The sequence below is a fragment of the Antechinus flavipes genome, chromosome 4 (genome assembly GCF_016432865.1).
Source record: "Antechinus flavipes isolate AdamAnt ecotype Samford, QLD, Australia chromosome 4, AdamAnt_v2, whole genome shotgun sequence".
Classification (NCBI taxonomy): Eukaryota; Metazoa; Chordata; class Mammalia; order Dasyuromorphia; family Dasyuridae; genus Antechinus; species Antechinus flavipes.
The window spans coordinates 13,559,514-13,575,938 of record NC_067401.1 but is presented as its reverse complement, the minus strand read 5'-3'; the positions used below and the strand labels follow the sequence as shown (position 1 = coordinate 13,575,938).

Genomic DNA, 16,425 nt, shown 5'->3' with positions numbered 1-16,425 from the left:
TTGGTGGTCACTTTGTGGGGGACCAAAACATATTTTTAGAAAAATCATGATGTAACATTTAAATTGGGACGGGTTGAGTAGAGAGAGGGGGAGAAGTGACCAAAGAAATAGATCTGCAGAGAGAAAGGGAGCTCTGGTAATCTTCTATAACAGTACAGGATATTTGCATATGAATGTTACACTGGCCATACTGACCACTCGGCTCCTAGACCTGCCCTTTGCTGGGTCTACTCTGACTCTTTAAGTCTTCTTGAATCACAGGCAACAGAACCATTACTGAGAAATCAGCTGGGGTCATTTTGCCATGTGGCAAAAATTCAATTCAAAGAAAGGGCTCTTACCTTACCAAGGAGGACAGCCATTTTGTGACGCCATCTGCCCTTATTAAGAGAGGCAACTCTGATCCAGATGTTAAGCTGTGAGTTATAAATCCAGACATCACGGCTATTGATTCTTCCTCCTTTAAAAAAGATACAAACATAGAACAACCAACTGCCATTTTTTTACAGAGATCATAGCTAGAAAGCTGCAAGGGATCTCAGTAGTAATCCAGTCCAAAGCCCTCATTTCAGAGATGAGGGAACTGAGGCCCAAGGTCTGAAAGAAAAGTGGTGGAGTCACCCAGGTAGAAACTGAACCAAGATCTTCTGGCTTAAGCCAAGAAAAGCTCTGTTCACCATCTTAAGCTTCCCTGTTTCAATTCTCTAAGTATAAAGTAATAAAATTATATAAAATTAATTCTTTTTTACTATGATCTTTCTATGATCTAACACCAGAATGTCTGCCCATCAGTCCCTAACTATCTTACTCAGCTTTCAGTGTAGGGACCAGAAATAGAGTTAGCAATGGCTGAAATGCAAGGATCATCAATTCTAATGGACAGGGCTCTCTTCAACAATGAGATGATTCAGACCAGTTCCAATGGTTTGTGAAGAAGAAAATCATCTGCACCCTGAAAGAGAACTGTGGGAACCAAGTGTGGATCACAACATAATATCTTCACCTTTTTGTTGTTGTTTGCTTGCGTTTTTTCTCATTTTTTCTCCCTTTTTGATCTGATTTTTCTTGTACAGCAAGATAATTGTGGAATTATGTATAGAACTGCACATGCTTAATCTATACTGGATCACTTTATATCTAGGGAAGGGGGTAAGAGAAGGGAGGGAAAAAATTTAGAACACAAGATTTTCTAAGGGTGAATGTTGAAAATTATCCACGTATATATTTTGAAAATAAAAAGCTTTAATTAAAAGAAATGCAAGAATTACAACTAGAAGGCCATATTAAATATATAGTTTTTATATTAAAACATAACAAAAATATGACTATGGAAGCACTTCTTAACATGGGACATGTCTACCAAATAGTTTCAGTCATCTAGGTTAAAAGGGAAACAGTTGAAATGTGAAATAATATTGAGTAAGAGATGGAGTTGACGCTACTTTACCAAATCTCAGAAAAAACCTATAACTAAGGGGGGAACCCTTTGGAATTAACTGTTACAGGATACACAAAAGAAGATACTAATTTCTCACAGGAGGTATTACAATCATGCAATTTATGTCCTCATTTAATCTAAGGCTGAAATAAGTGCAGATTCAAAAAAATTTCAATAAATTTATGAGTGGGGACAATATAAGAAGTTATTTTTATGGCCGATGTCATGAGGGGAAAAAGCAGCTCTCAGAAAGCTGGAAGGGACATTTCAGACAAGGAAGCTCAAAGGCACAGAGGTTATTTGGTCAAGGTCATATTGGGGATCAGTGACAAATTTAGTGTCTGAACTCAAATCTTACCATGTCCCTTCTACTGATAGGATTCTAAGATAATACTCTCTCAAATGGCAGAAAGCTTTAAAGAGAGAAGCAAAGATTATAAAAGAAAGATCAAAAGCCTTCAAAACCAATTCTCCCAAGCATGGTTTTCTCTTTCAATTCTTGATGTGGATGAAGATAAGATCTAATGATCAACAACAGTTCGAAACAACTTCAACTATATTTAGCATTTTGCTATAAGAAAGAAGAGATGTGTCATGATTTAGAGCAAAAATAGATGAAATTTAGGTAAAATGTAACTTGTTTTCTGCTAGAAAAAAAAAAACATCCAAAATCAGGTTTTATCTGATTTTATCTATCTAATTTTAGGACAATTTAACAGTCCATTTTTTGTTAAAATAGATATGGCTTCATTAAGGAGATATAAACTCAACATAATAAAAATTATCTTAACTGTAAATTGGGAGTTGAGAAGTCTCAGTGATTTTACTGCCACAGGAACTCCCAGGAAAGGAAATCCTCTATACTGTAACCTATTCAACATGTAAAGGACTGTTGCCATCTGAGGGAGGGGGTGGAAGGAGGGAGGGGAAAAATCAGAACAGAAGTGAGTGCAAGGGATAATGCTGTAAAAATTACCCTGGCATGGGTTCTATCAATAAAAACTTATTTAAAAAAAAAAAAAAAAAACATCCAGAATAAAAATAAAAAGGAGGTGTATGTTCAAAAAAAAAAAAAAGAAAAGAAAAGAAAGAAAATCCTCTACCTGTGAATATCAACAGCTTTTCTGCTCCTAATAGTCTTAAAGGATTGCCTCAAACCCAGGCTCACATGGCTAGCATATATAAGAGACAAAACTTGAATCTGGAATTCCTTGACTCCAAAATGGCATTCTATTTCCTACCTATCTCTCCTCTAAACTATAAAATATATAGCAGCAAACTAAAGTTGGAAAGAAACATAACAAAGTGCTGCATTTCCAAATCACTGCCCTTAAAAATCCAAGGAAAGGTCTTCCTAAGCCTGAAAGGAGCCCCAGCTTCTCTGGGTCTCAGGTGCTCAGGGGCAGAGTGCACCATCTTATCCCCCAATATTCCCACATCCACCCCCAGAGGCAAGAGGGTTTAGTTGATGAATATAAGAGAGATGAACAGGTGCCCCTGGAACTTTGCCTCACTAGGATTCTTTTAAGCTAATGTAGATACAATCTACTGTTATATCAAGTATGCTAAATATAAAAGTCAAATATTTTTGGTTAGATGATACACTGTCAAAGTATCTCTACTGTTCTTAAGCAAAATTTATCCCTTTGTTTCTAGTGACTAAGAGGGGTGAAAGAGAATACAAAGGTAAAGACTGTATCAGAATTAGGAAACTTTAGGTAAAGTTTTTATAGTTTTCAGAACAATTGCGGAAGACAAGAGGCAAGAGGAAACATTTGATTTTAGGGATGTTCTCCATTACTGTAAAATTTTTCTGTACAAATCTTTGTTTCCTGATATATTTCTATCATCACTTGCATTTAAAGCCATCCTTTATAAACCCAGCTCCCCCAAAAGTGAGGAAAAACCAGATCAATCAAAAGGACACATTGATCTCCTTCCCTCCTGACAGAGACTCAAGCATCTCCTATAGGAATCCTTCTCTGATCACCCTCAGCTGCCAGTGGCCTCTTTCTTTTAATATTTGCTTGTTGACTGAACATTTTGACAGCATATGTGGTGTCTTTCCAAAGAGAAGGTGTGAGCTTCACTTTAAGCATCTTGATATGATTCTGAAAAGAAGATTAACTGATTAAACCAAATTCAAAATGTATTTCAGAAGCATATTTAGAGGAATCCTCTAACAAATCTTTTTATAAAGCAATGTCTTTTGTAAAGCAAAAAATCTCTCTGAATTCATGTTTTATAAAAAAAGTCCAGTTTATCTAGGTTGTGGAAATACATGGCTTTCATGAACAAATGTAGAGCTGTCATCTTTAACGAGGCAAATATTTTTACCTGAAACAAGAATGTCATTCCTCAGAGCACACACTGCATATTCCGACTTGGTGAATTCCGGCAGCTTGGCCAAAGACTTCCATTCGCCAGTAACAGGGTCATAGCACTCAGTGTAGGGAAGATTAAAGCCCCCAACTCGCTCACACCCTCCAACGACTACAATCACCTCCGAGAAGCCAGTGGATCTAAAAGAATGTTAAAAGGGGACACAAGGAACAATCATGAGTAGACGGGAAAAAGTGAAATGTCATTTAGTTTACGTTCAGGTCTGAAAACGTATTCCCTAAGTTAGTGTTTACAGATTTAACTGGTGGATATGAGACAGAATTTTCCCACTAAAAATCACCCAGATTGCTTTAGATCTGTGTTATGAGCCAGAACTCTGAACTTGAAACAAAGGATTTTTATAAAGTACTAAGTCGGTGGAATTGATAGAGACAATAGTTAGCTACTTTAACATGGTTCAAGTATGATTGATCTGATCCTACAAGGAAACGTTATGAGCCAGAACTTGAAACAAGGTACTAAGTGGAATTGAGGAGTCAATGGTTAAATCTAGTTTAGCATTGCTTTAATCCTACAATAAATAATGGTTTCCTGGGGATATAATAATTGGTTTGTACTCAGAGTGGAGAGTATAAGCTAGAAGTCTCAGCCAAGGAGATTCAGAAATTCAGAGACAAGAGGACAGAAGGCTGGAGCACAAAACCTTGGACTCAAGACATCTCACACCACTTTGGTGGCAGGCTCCTCTTCTTCGCTTCTCCACTGAAACCAAGACTCCGGAAGGCCCCCCAAAAACTAGTCAAGCCCCAAGTGAAGGAGATAAGACTTTGAAGGAGACAATAAAGGATTTGGACTTTAACACCTGGCTGCACTTATGGTCATTACTGAATTGAAATGAAGGCTGCCTCCAGAGACCCCAAGAAAACCTCAACAGAGAACATTACGTTTTAGGGAGAATATTACAGATCCGAAAGTTTAGACTTTAATTCATCAATTAATTAATTTTTGGCAAGGTAGGTTGGGGCTAAGCAGACCTGAAAGTTTAGAAATATCGAAAAGAAATCTGAAACAGTTGGGCCACTAGAAATATTCACTACCAATTTCAAATCAAAGAGAACAGTGAGCTCGATGGACATGGTCTCTTTCCTGAAAGTCAATAGAAACTGAGGAGATGCACTGAGATCACTAAGGTAAAAAGGGTAAATCTTAGTTGGTGGGTGAGTGAAAACTTAGATCAGCCTGTCAAATCAAGTGGGAGGCCCAGCTAGCAGAGGATTCTAGCTGCCTGTACTGTCCTCTGGCCTTACCTCCTACTCTCACTGTTGTTCTGGTAACAACAGTAACCAAATCAAGCCTAGCACCAGTCATTAGAGCAGGGGTCCTCAAACTATGGCCCACGGGCCAGATGCAGCAGCTAAGGACGTTTATCCCCCCTCACCCAGGGCTATGAAGTTTCTTTATTTAAGGGCCCACAAAACAAAGTTTTTGTTTTTACTATAGTCCGGCCCTCCAACAGTCTGAGGACAGTGAACCGGCTCCCTATTTAAAAAGTTTGAGGACCCCTGCATTAGAGGAAAGGACCTGAATCCATTCTCAATAACTAGACCATGGATAGCCTAAGACCCTCTTCCTTAGATGTTACTTCTTCCCATTATAAGCAATGTTCCCTGATGCAAAACCTCACTGTTATATTTGTACCGTGTATCTGTGCCTAGCACAGTGCCTACCACAGATTTAAGTCCTAAATTAACACTTGTACATTCATTGACTACTGGAGAAAATCATCACCTACTAATTTTCCTAGAGTTCTAAGATGGGGTTGGTGAGAAGGGAGGAAACAGTGACCATTATTTCTAAAAGTTCAAAAATCTTCAACCAAGTTCCAAAGCATTGGCTTGGCAGGAAGGGTAGGGAAGGGAGTGGGCAAAAAAGGGGAAGCTACCTAACAATGATCATGGGACTAGGTGTCATGCTTCATCATTGGCAATGACAAAACCCAAGGTACAGAATAAAAACCAGGCAGGAATAGATCCTTTGTAGAGTTACATATTTAGAGCTGGAAGAGACCAAAAAGACCATATGATCCATCCACTGAGCCAGGAGAAGAAACTGAGGTCCAATGAGATTAAAGGTCACTCAAAAATGATCCCTTCGAGAACAGCGTCTGAATGCCAGGGCAGGTCCTTTGCCCTCTACGAGAACAGAGTCTGAATGCCAAGGCAGGTCCTCTGCCCCCTACAAGAACAGAGCCTAGAATGCCAAAGCAGGTCCTCTGGCACCAAGTCCACAGCGCTCTCTCACTCTAGTCTAACCAGAAGAAGTGATCTGGATAGAGATGGAAATGGGCTAACGGTAGACTTGCCAACCCCAGGAGTCCACACTGAGGGTCCCATGAAGCTATTTTTGTAGAGAAGGGGAATCTAGAACAAGATCTCCCAGGCTGCTGAGGATGGGAAGATCTTTCTTGGATAACAGGCAACAGAGACAAACTACATGAAGCACTCACTAGGCCATAACCCACTAAAAAGTTGAGGCATAATGGGAAAAACAGGTAACTAATTTAAGGAAAATAACCTCAAATTGTCCTTACAATAGGTCTACATCATTCATTATAGTCTATGAAAGGACTCTCAGAGGCATTATTGATCACTTCCTAAAAGCACCAGGCCAAGGATTTCCTTTGTCTCAAAGGTGGAACCACATTGGAGGTTACTTACAGGAGCTCTGAAAATGAACCAGCAAGGACAATCTTAATCTTACATAAGATCCCTGCACACCCCAAGAAGCCAGAGCACAAAAGGCACAGAGAAGGTCAGCTGAAAGGATCAAGGTCAGAATTAGCCTCTGTGAGAGGCAATGTGGCAAGACAGCCAGCAGCCCGAGCTGAGCCTCAGGAGCCCTGGGTCTGATCCCTGTTGTGTCACAGCCAGCAAACAAGGGGAAGTCAGCACCTCTGAGCTGCAGGCAATTCTACAAGAGATAAAAAGACTTAAAGACTAGTTGTGATCTGCATCTGATGAGTCTCGCCTTATCAGGTTTACATAAGAGTCCCAAGACCTCCCTAATGGCTTACCTATTCCTGACAGCTTCACCTCAGCCAGCAACTGCTTGTTCAACATTCCTATCTTGAGAGACAAGGGTTGATGCCTTAGTCCAATTATTCAATAAACATTATTAAGCAACTATTAGGTGCTGGGAAGGCATAAAAGACAGTCCGAACCTTCAAAGAAGTCACGATCTAATGAGGGGTGGGGGAAAAGAACAAGCAAACAAATGTATATAAAGCAGCTGAGCTCTTGGTAAGTCTACACATGGATGTATATGATAATAGGAAATAATTAACAGAAGGAAGCCCCTGAAATTCAAAGGGGTTGGGGAAGACTTCCTGTAGAAGGTTGAATTTTATTTAGGAATTAAGGGAAGGCAGAGAGGTCTGTAGTCAGAGGGGTGGAGAGAAAGCATCAAAGGCATGTGGGACAGCCTCAGAGACCGGCCAGAGCAAAGATTGGATGTGGGGAGGGTGAGAGGGAGGAGTCCAGGATGATTTGTGAAGATGTTGGCAAGATGGGAATCCATTCATTTATTTATTCGTTCACTCATTCATTGAGATTAAATAGTTTGTGCACTATTCAAATGGTATAAGGCAGAAGAGGATTTGAACCCAAATCTTGATGGAAACTTGGAGAAGGAAATGGGAAACCAACCCAGCATCTTTGCCAAGAAAACCCAAATGGGTCCCAGAGAGTTGGGACGTGACTGAAACCACTGAACTTTTTTGAGCTTGATACAAATGAGGGAGAATCATTTATTCCCAACTCTTGGCTATAGGGTGGGGGACATTAGCTTCACTGTTCCTTCATAACAGGTCAGAGTAGTTTGTTTGGCCTTTAGAGTCAGACTGCAACAACTTTTGTTAGTGACTAACCCCCAAAAGTTGAGATACCGAGTACAGACTTGCAAAAGTGAGGCCACGAGTTATTCCTCTGGCTTCCCCCAGCAATGAATGGCCGGACAGAAGGTAACTAGGAGTGGGGAGCTGATCCAATAATTAATCAGACAAAAAGGGACAATGACAAACTTTTTCTTCCACCACTCTCTTTTACACATTTTCTTCTCTTCATCTGCCTCCCAAATTTGGGGGAATAGGAGGGGAAAGTGGGATAGGATTGTCTATGTTTATGGACTATCCTTTTGAAGGGGGAAGGAGATGTCCGCAATGACTTTAAACCAAGACCTGTGGGGGCTCAGAGAGCGGGCAGTGACTCAGGCCTGCTAAGCAGGCACATTGCCACCTAAGCCAGCATGGCAAGTCTGGACAAAGAGAGTGGGGAATTCTACCCTGTCATAGAGGATTACATTTTTAGAGGTGCACTGCCAGATATAGATGCAGTACCAGCCCAAAGCAGGGGTTGGAGAACATGGGAAACCAAATTGTGTGTATGTAATCAGTCTCCACTGCTTGGAAGTAAAAGGATTTCATCATATAGCCTTGCTATAGTTTTGTAGTGTGGAGACTGTGTAATTTATTGCTAGTTAAAAAATGTTTCCTCCACTGAAGAAAAAATTTTTTTCTGATATCTTGTCAAAAGACCCTCCCTCCGCCCATGCCTTTATCACCCTCACTTCTGTTTCCCTGCCCAGAGAGAAATCCCTTATAAGAATAAAAAAGTTCAGGAAAAGAAACACACAAACACATCACCCAAGCTACCGGATGGGACACCTAGGTTTCTGCTAAATTACACTGGTTTTTCCCATGCTGGATCCTGGTCAGTTGGAGTACATATAATTGTACTATGCCTCCACCTCTTGGGATGCCCAGGAAGACCCACCATAATCCACAACTGGGCAAGTTATATCTTCAAAGCCAAAGTAATCGACTGTTCCCCCCTCTCCTCCTGGCCTAATATAGAGTTAGGTTAGCTCAAGTCGGAGAAAGGCAGAGTGGTACTGACAGCAAGCAACAGAGATGAGCTAACGGTGCTCTTGGGGACGCTTCTTCCTCTTGGGCCTCTGGACTCCAAGGAGGAAGGCCCCGCCATCCTCCTCTCTAGAGGCCCGCTGCTATCCCAGACTGACAAGCAGGCGACACCCCCCAGCCCTGAGCCAGCAAGGGTGGGAGGGGAGGGGGTTTGGCTTCAGGGTGATAGGCCTTTAACGGTGACCCCTTTCTTTGCTATTAACATCTGACGATTGCTCCTACTGGGGAGGGAGGAGGGGCACCAGGCTAATCAGAGCTCTTCGGGCTGTTCTTTGCTTCTTTTCCCTTTTCCAATTAAAGGCTTCATAACCAGACTTCGAGGCTTCAGGCCAGGGTGAGCACCAGCCCTTGCTGGGTGGATTCCATTGCTCACAGATGACAGGATTCAGCTGAGCAAGTTATTAAGCACTCGGGAAGCACAGGAGGATCCAGAAAAGAAACAAGGCACATTATCTCATCCACCAGAGTTTAGAATCTCCTAGCAAGGAAGAAGCAACTATCCAGATGGCTCTATCCTAAGCTACGCCTTGGCCCATCCATGGGCAAAGATCAGGGTGGGCTAGGGGACCAGGTGAGAGCCTCACAGCCACCTGGGCTGGGTCCCTCTGCTCCCAACATTCTCCCATGATTCTCTTCTGCTCAAAACTCTTCCATGGTCCCCAATTCCCTTTAGGATTAAGTACAAAGCCCCCACCATCTAGCTCCCAACTCTTCATGATTTCTCTCAAGTCACCCCCCTCCTCCCCATCTCTGACACAGCCATGTGTCAATGAAACCCTCTACCCCCACCTCCACGTCTCCCTCTGCTCCTTCAAGGCTTAACTCGGATGCTTCCCCAAGAGAAGAGAGGTGCCCAAGCCCCATCTCCATTCTCCCCTCTGGGGCCCTGGGGCCAGCTGGTGGTGACTATCCAGCCTCCATCACCAGAGAGAGGCTAGACAGGATGGAAGCCCTCACGAAGGCCAGGCTTGCTATCTGTAGTAACAAGGAGCATGAGTTTGGGGGGAAATGGAGAAGTTCCAAAGTCTGAGCTGCTGCCAGGAATATCCAGACGGAGGCAGTTCAAGGTATGGACTGGACCCTTGGGAGAGATGGGATCTCGGGCATCGGGAGCATCGAGGTGGCAGGCACAGCCATTAGGGTGAGCCAGCCAGGTCCCCCAGGGACCACATTCACATGGGGAGGTGAGAAGAGAGTGACAAATGAGAGCCCCAGCATGGTGTTAAGTATTGGCCTGAACACAAAATTCTTCACTCAAACCTAATTTTAGTTCATCTCTTCCATCCAGCCTCAGGGCTAACCCTGGCCTGAGTGCCAGCCCTGCTCCCAGCACCAACGGCCTGGTAGGGATGTTCTACTCAGGAACCTCAAATTCAGCTGGAACCAAACAGAACTCCTTTCTCCCCAAACTCAGCTTTCTTCCAAACTTCCCCTTCTAGTGATCCACATTTAAAACCCTGAGTCCTCCTCTGGTATTCTTACAGGTCCAACCAAACTCCCAGTCTTTCCACCTCTCCCACCTGACATCCTCTGTCCACCCATGCCCAGTCCTGGCCCTCGCTGCCTCTTATCTGGATGATTACAAAAACCCCAACAGCTCCCGACTCCCATCCATCTTCCACACAGGGCCTTCTCAGGACTGCTACAACTCTGGTGAAAGGCTGCTGTTGCCTCCAGGTCTTAGTTCTAGCAGGAGGACTGCCTCCAGAACCTCCGGTCTCCTGGCCCAGTCCTCTCTCCACCTGGCCTATAGCCCTTCTGAGTAAAGTGTTTAGATTTTGGCACACTTGAGAAACTTATTAGAAAACTTTATTTTTAAAGCTATAAAGAGCCTGTTTATTCCATAAAAGGTTTTTCACAATTCACAAGCTCTATGAAAAGGCCAGAAATGGAGCAGCTGCAGGGCTAGACCTTCTCATGTCAGGAGGATGTGGGGGAAAACTTTGCAATATGACATTTACACACTGAAAATGCCCCAGTTCTTTCCTTTCTTCTCCAGAAAAAGCCAGCCACAGCAACAGAAGAAATGGGAGGCTCTGAGCTGCTGCTGCTGCTGCTGTTGGGCATGGACAAGATTTCTCAGAAGCAAGCTGATGGAATTCCCTGAGATGAAGCAGGGGCAGGGTAAAGCACACTGGCCTCAGAGAACTGAGTTTCCATCTTCCGCACTTGACAAACCTATGAGCCTTGATTTCCCTACCTGCAAAATGGGGATAATAAAATCTCTGGTTCCTCTGCCCAAGGAGGTTGGTAAATCTTGAAGCATTCTGCGAGTATCAATTATTTTTCCTGAAGATGAGATGGGAATAATTCTGGTCTTCACTATATTCAAGGAGCTGCATGTCCCTGGATAAGTCACTGAACTGCCCATCCCCTGCGAAATGAAGACTCTAAAGTCATGTGATCTCTTGGAAGGAGCTATTCTGACTCTGGGGAGAGAGATGGGAGGGATAATGATAAAGATGCCAAAACAGACAAGAGCAGAAAAAAAGCTGGTCACAGAGGAGATGAGAGGCCAAAGGAGGGCAACTTGGGCACTGCCACACTGAATGCATATTAAAAGGAATAGGCTAAATGTGGTGTAGGCACGTTTTTGTGTACAATCAGCACTTTCCAGGCTTCTTTGTGTAAGGAAATATGCATATATTTGTGGGAGATTATCTGGTTCAAAGTTTAAAAACTAAAAAGGGAAAGTCATTCTAATGAAAGTAAATAGGGGACAGAGAAATGAGCTGTTTATAGAAGGGGGCGCCTCAGGAGATGAAGGCCTTCCCCCCAAAACCCTGCCCGACCACTGGCTGGGGGAGACTCTCCTCTTGTTCAGTTACGCTGGGCCACGTGGCCCTGGAAGCTTCTTCCAAGTCCGAGATTCTGGAACTCCAGGAATTCCTTCCTCCAACCATCAGGTGACACGGCCCGGTTAGCAAAGGCCTGCTCACCAGGGCTCCCACCAAGCGCTCCCTTCTCAGCACATCCCCAAGATCCAAGCCTTCTAAACACAGTAATAATCCAATACAGGAGTCTTCTGGCCATATTAGGAAAACAAGACCTCTCTCATTAATAAAAGAGACACACTGAACTTTACTAAAAAGATGGAGCTTTTCAAAGTTTTACAAAATGGGTTTCTAGAAATCAAACTGTATTTTAAATGCACTGGTGGGGAACTTTAGGTCTTGGACTGACTTTCCACATGATTAGGGGAGTCATAGTTGACCGCAACAAATGCCTGCTCTAATGTATTGCCGGCCTCTACCTCTTCTCACAGGCAGTCACCTGGGCCTAGAACACACTTTCTCCTTAGTTTCGTCAATTAGAACCCTCAAATGTCACCTCTTCTGGAGAAACCTTTATAATTTAGTCTCTAAGCTGGAGCTATTTATCTCAGGTTCTATTAACTTATTTAAAAAAATATATTTTATTAAGAGTTTTTTTGGAATAGTTGATTTCCTTTGTATCCCTCTGTATCTTCATATCTGCATTTAAAAATATGATTCTGAAAAAAGGATGCATAGGTCTCTGTGGACCAATGGCCAGAAGCAGCCAGGGAATTCACCAAAAGATGAAGATCCTGCTTCCCAGGGCCTTCCTTCCCCAGTGAATTATGTTGTATACATTTCTCTGTATGTGCCTTTAAGTGGAGAGGAAATACTTTCACTTCATCTTTATATCCACAAGGTCTAATATACAAGGAGAGTTTAAGAAATTGTTATCCAAGTGATTTAAATTGGCATGACACTCTATGTGCTTACAAAGGCTTCCCCACACCCTGTCTCCTTCTCTCCTGTCCTGCAGCACATTCAGCAGAGCCTGATTTCCACCTACCAAAGGACTGTGTGAGCCCAATATCGGGGGGATGTCAGCCCCAGAGGGCTATAGGGCCTTCACAGCTTGACAAGATAGGAAGCGTCATGAACTGGGGATGGCAAAAGAGCGCTTTGATTGTTTATTCAGATGACATTAGTTCAATAGGGCATTTACTTCCCATAGAAATTCTCAAAGTTTCACTTTTGAAGGCCTCTAGAAGCGGCTCCCAGGCACTACCCTCTACCTCCGTCTTCTCCCACTTTACACTCTCCCCACATGCCCCTGAGCCAGGGCCGCACACCCGCACTCCCATGTACTGTCACTGGGCATTTTCTCTGCCTCTGCCCCGTACTAGAACGCTCTCCTTCCTCATCTTCACTGCCTCCTTTTCCCAGCTAAAATCCCACCTTCCACCAGAAGCTGTTCCCCTCTCTTTTCATGCTTGGGCCTTCCCTCTGCTGCTTATCTTATTTGTGTGTGGTCTCCCTTAGACGGAGAGATGGGCTGCCTTTACTCTTCTTTGTACCCCCAGTGTTTTAGCATGGTGCCTGCTATACTATTAATCAATGCTGCAATACTGTTAATTAATTAATGTCCCAGCTCTCCTCCTGTCCCCTTCCCTATTCCTTTGCTGCCATCACACATAACTTAAGATTTTTGTTTGCCTCAATTTCTTCATCAGTACAATAGGGATCATAAAAACACCGGTCTCCTAGGATCATGGTGAGGATAAAGTAACATTTGCCTAGCACACACTATCAGTGTTATCTGTGATGAGAAATTTTCAAAGCAGTTATAATGGGGGCCATCTAAAATGGAGTCCCCCTTTTCCCTCTCCATGGACAATGTCGGGAAAGCTGGGCCTGCTTCTGGATAGACACCTGCTGTTCTCTATGGCAAAAAAAAAAAAAAAAAAAAAAAAAAAAAAAAAAAAAGCTTCTCTGTGTTTGCTCTCTAACCTTTGTAACAACCTGCTATAATGAGAAATCACCAAAAACCGAATTAAGTGGCTTGTTTTCTGCTGCCCACCAGAAGCCAAATAAAGACCTAACTGAACACATCAAGACTTTAACCTACAGAAATGCTTTATTCCCTCTTAGAATCAAAGGAGGACCGATCTAGATTGGAAGGGGCACAGAGGCCACTGCGCCCATCCCCTCATTTTACAGATAAAGAAACTGAGGTCCAGCCTTAGATCTCTAAGTCTCTTTAGTCTAAGCTTCCTCTTGGGAGGAAGTTTGAAGTTGAGGACAGTTATGTGATTTGGCCAAAGTCATTCTGGCTCTAACGTCAGCAGCACGAGTGATTTTAGGGCTTTGCTCACCTTCGTGGCCTCGTCCTTGGTGACATCATCTCATTTCCGAGGATGTGATACCGCCTGGCTTCATGCAGCAGCTGGTAACAGTCGGGAGAATTCTGGATCAGTTGGTCCACTTCGACAGTCTGCACAAAGTAGTTGGGATGTAAGAGAGGGAGTCTCACGTGGGTCAGCAGCTCCTGCAACAGTGGCCTTCTCAGGTCAACTGCGCGATACACCCAGCGCATGACGGCTTCAAAGACCATCTCCTCCTTGCCAATCACCAGCTCGTCGCTACCGATGTAATCAATGAGCTCATCTTTACCAAGCTCCAGGAATTCTTCATGCTGAGACACGTCCTCAAAAGTCTGCAGAGCAAAGTTCCTACATTTGGTGAAAAGCGTCTTCAGGGAGTGTGTATCGGCAAAGCGCTGAATCCCAAGGCAGTTGCAAGGATCCAGTTGTTCCTCCAAGAACTTAGCGCAGGCGTCCCGCAGGGTACTGATCTGAAAGAGACTCGAAGTCTCAAAGAGGTACTGGACGTTCTCGGTGGTGATCTTGACCTTGCCCGTGTAGACGTACTGCAGGAAGCAGTCCATGGCTTCAGCCAGAATGCCGTTGATCTCCACCAGCATCTCCCGGCTTTCTCGGTGGTCATTACAGAACATGGCTCGGAAGTAGCTGCTGCAGGCCGAGAGGACGGCTCGGTGGCACGGGAACTCCTTCCCTTCCACACAGATGATGACGTCGGTGAACAAGCGGCTGTCTCGGAACTCATTGAAGATCTGGAGTATGTTTTCAGCATGGGAGGATCCTGAGGAAAAGTCAAAAAACTCATGGCCTGTGAGAGATTTGGGGTCCATTTCAAACACTTTACGCTTAATGGCTGGGGAATCGCGCACCCCAAGATCCTCTCTGTTCAGTCTGCGGCCCAGGATGAGTACCATGGTTACATCAGCTGGCTATGTCCTTGGGAGAAAGGCCTGCTAAAACTGTTCTTCCTTCCTAAAAGTGGGGGGAAAAAGGCAACATTTCTGAATGGTAAGAAAACAACTATGTTTTTAAAAATGAAGAGCTTAACTACTTTGTCATAACTAATAACAAAATCAAAGATTGCACTCAAAAATGACCCATCCTAACCAGAGGCCATGACCTTCTCTCTCTTAAAATCATTGTGGGATATTATCCAGCCACTCAAACCCCTGCATGCCTTCATGTGGGTTGGAGAGAACTCCCACAGTTCTCAGACTACGCTGACCAGGCATGGAGGAGAGCATGTTCTGCCAAAGTATCAATGACAGATAGACATGCGAGGACCAGGTGAGCCACATTCACAGGAGGCTGTCCCTGGAATCCCTTCAAGGCTCCCCCAAGTGCTATGTCTTCCACAGGCCTGGCCCGACTCTCTGAACTGCTGGTGCTTTGTTCCTCCTCCTAAAACCGCACAAGGGCCCTTACAAGTCATCAAACCTCACCCCTTCATTTTATAGATAAGGGAACTAAGATACAGACTTGTCCAGGGTTTAAACACCATTTCACATTGTGCGGATTTTCTATTCACTTTTCTTTGTGTACACGGTTTTCCCTACTATAGCCCACTGAAGGCAAGGTCTTTGTGTTGCCCCAGCCCACCAAGAACAGGACTTGGCACATCCTAAACAATCACTGACTTTAAAAATGGCCACCAGGGATGACATTTGTTCTTGGATGGAGCAAACTCTAAGTCATCTTGGGTGGGAAAAACCTCTTGTGTCAGCTGGAGCAGCACACACACACTAAAGAAACCACAGCACCCTGAGCATTCCATAATCTACAGTGAAGAAGACCGGGATCCTGAGTACGCACGGATCCCCCTACTCTTGCCTATTCTCCCTGAGAGGCAGCCACAGCTCAGTCCCAAGCAGACCTTGGGAGTCAAGAGGAGCCAGGGCTGAGCCCAGCTCTAATACCCATGGGTTGTGAGCACCTAAAAGCCCCTTTCTTCCCAACATCAGCATTTCTGAGGACCCACCTTCCCCATGGCCCTGCCCACTTGCCAAGCACTGATTCGGCTACCTAATCACCGTGAGCCTTAACATCCCAAGCAGCTGCTGGGCAGAAAAGGCTCCCAAAAGCACCTTCAAGCTACCAGCCCACTAGTGGGTGTGGGATAAATCAACCTAGGCCTGGGGCCTCAGTTCCCTAATTTGCAAATGAGAAGAGACTAGAAAGGTCCCTCTCAGTTCCAGAGCCAGGCTGGCGTAAACAGCTGCACTAAAACAAAGTCCCTGCCCTCCAGGGCAATTCAGCCAGGGAGCCATTCCCATCTCTCCTTCTTTCTGACTCTGCACAGAAACACCACTGGATGGGGTATGCTTTCTAGGGAACATTGAAGACAGTGGGAGACATCCCTGACAAAGAGCTCTAACAACCAAAATCCATCCTGACTTTCATCTCTCACTGCTTCCTCTTAATCTTGGCCTGTTGTTCTCTAGCAGAGCTTAGAAGTCTCTGGTTGCTTTAAGTGGGTAAAATGAAGATTAAAAAGAATTATCATTTGTTTCTGAAGCTCCTACATGCAAAAGG

The 16,425-nt window shown here is 44.0% G+C and overlaps 1 protein-coding gene across 7 annotated transcripts in view; it reads right to left on the bottom strand.

Annotated features, from left to right (window-relative positions):
* Positions 1 to 16,425, bottom strand: part of KLHL24 (kelch like family member 24) — a 45,537-nt gene that overhangs the window by 18,215 nt on the left and 10,897 nt on the right. For all 7 annotated transcript variants that reach the window (XM_051991837.1, XM_051991840.1, XM_051991838.1 and 4 more), the window contains 3 exons: positions 13,888 to 14,865; positions 3,776 to 3,960; positions 342 to 460 (listed from right to left, as the gene is read on the bottom strand). In XM_051991837.1, coding sequence (XP_051847797.1) covers positions 342 to 460; positions 3,776 to 3,960; positions 13,888 to 14,807 — 1,224 coding nt within the window. In that variant the 5' untranslated portion in view covers positions 14,808 to 14,865. The remainder of the gene's footprint in view (positions 1 to 341; positions 461 to 3,775; positions 3,961 to 13,887; positions 14,866 to 16,425) is intronic.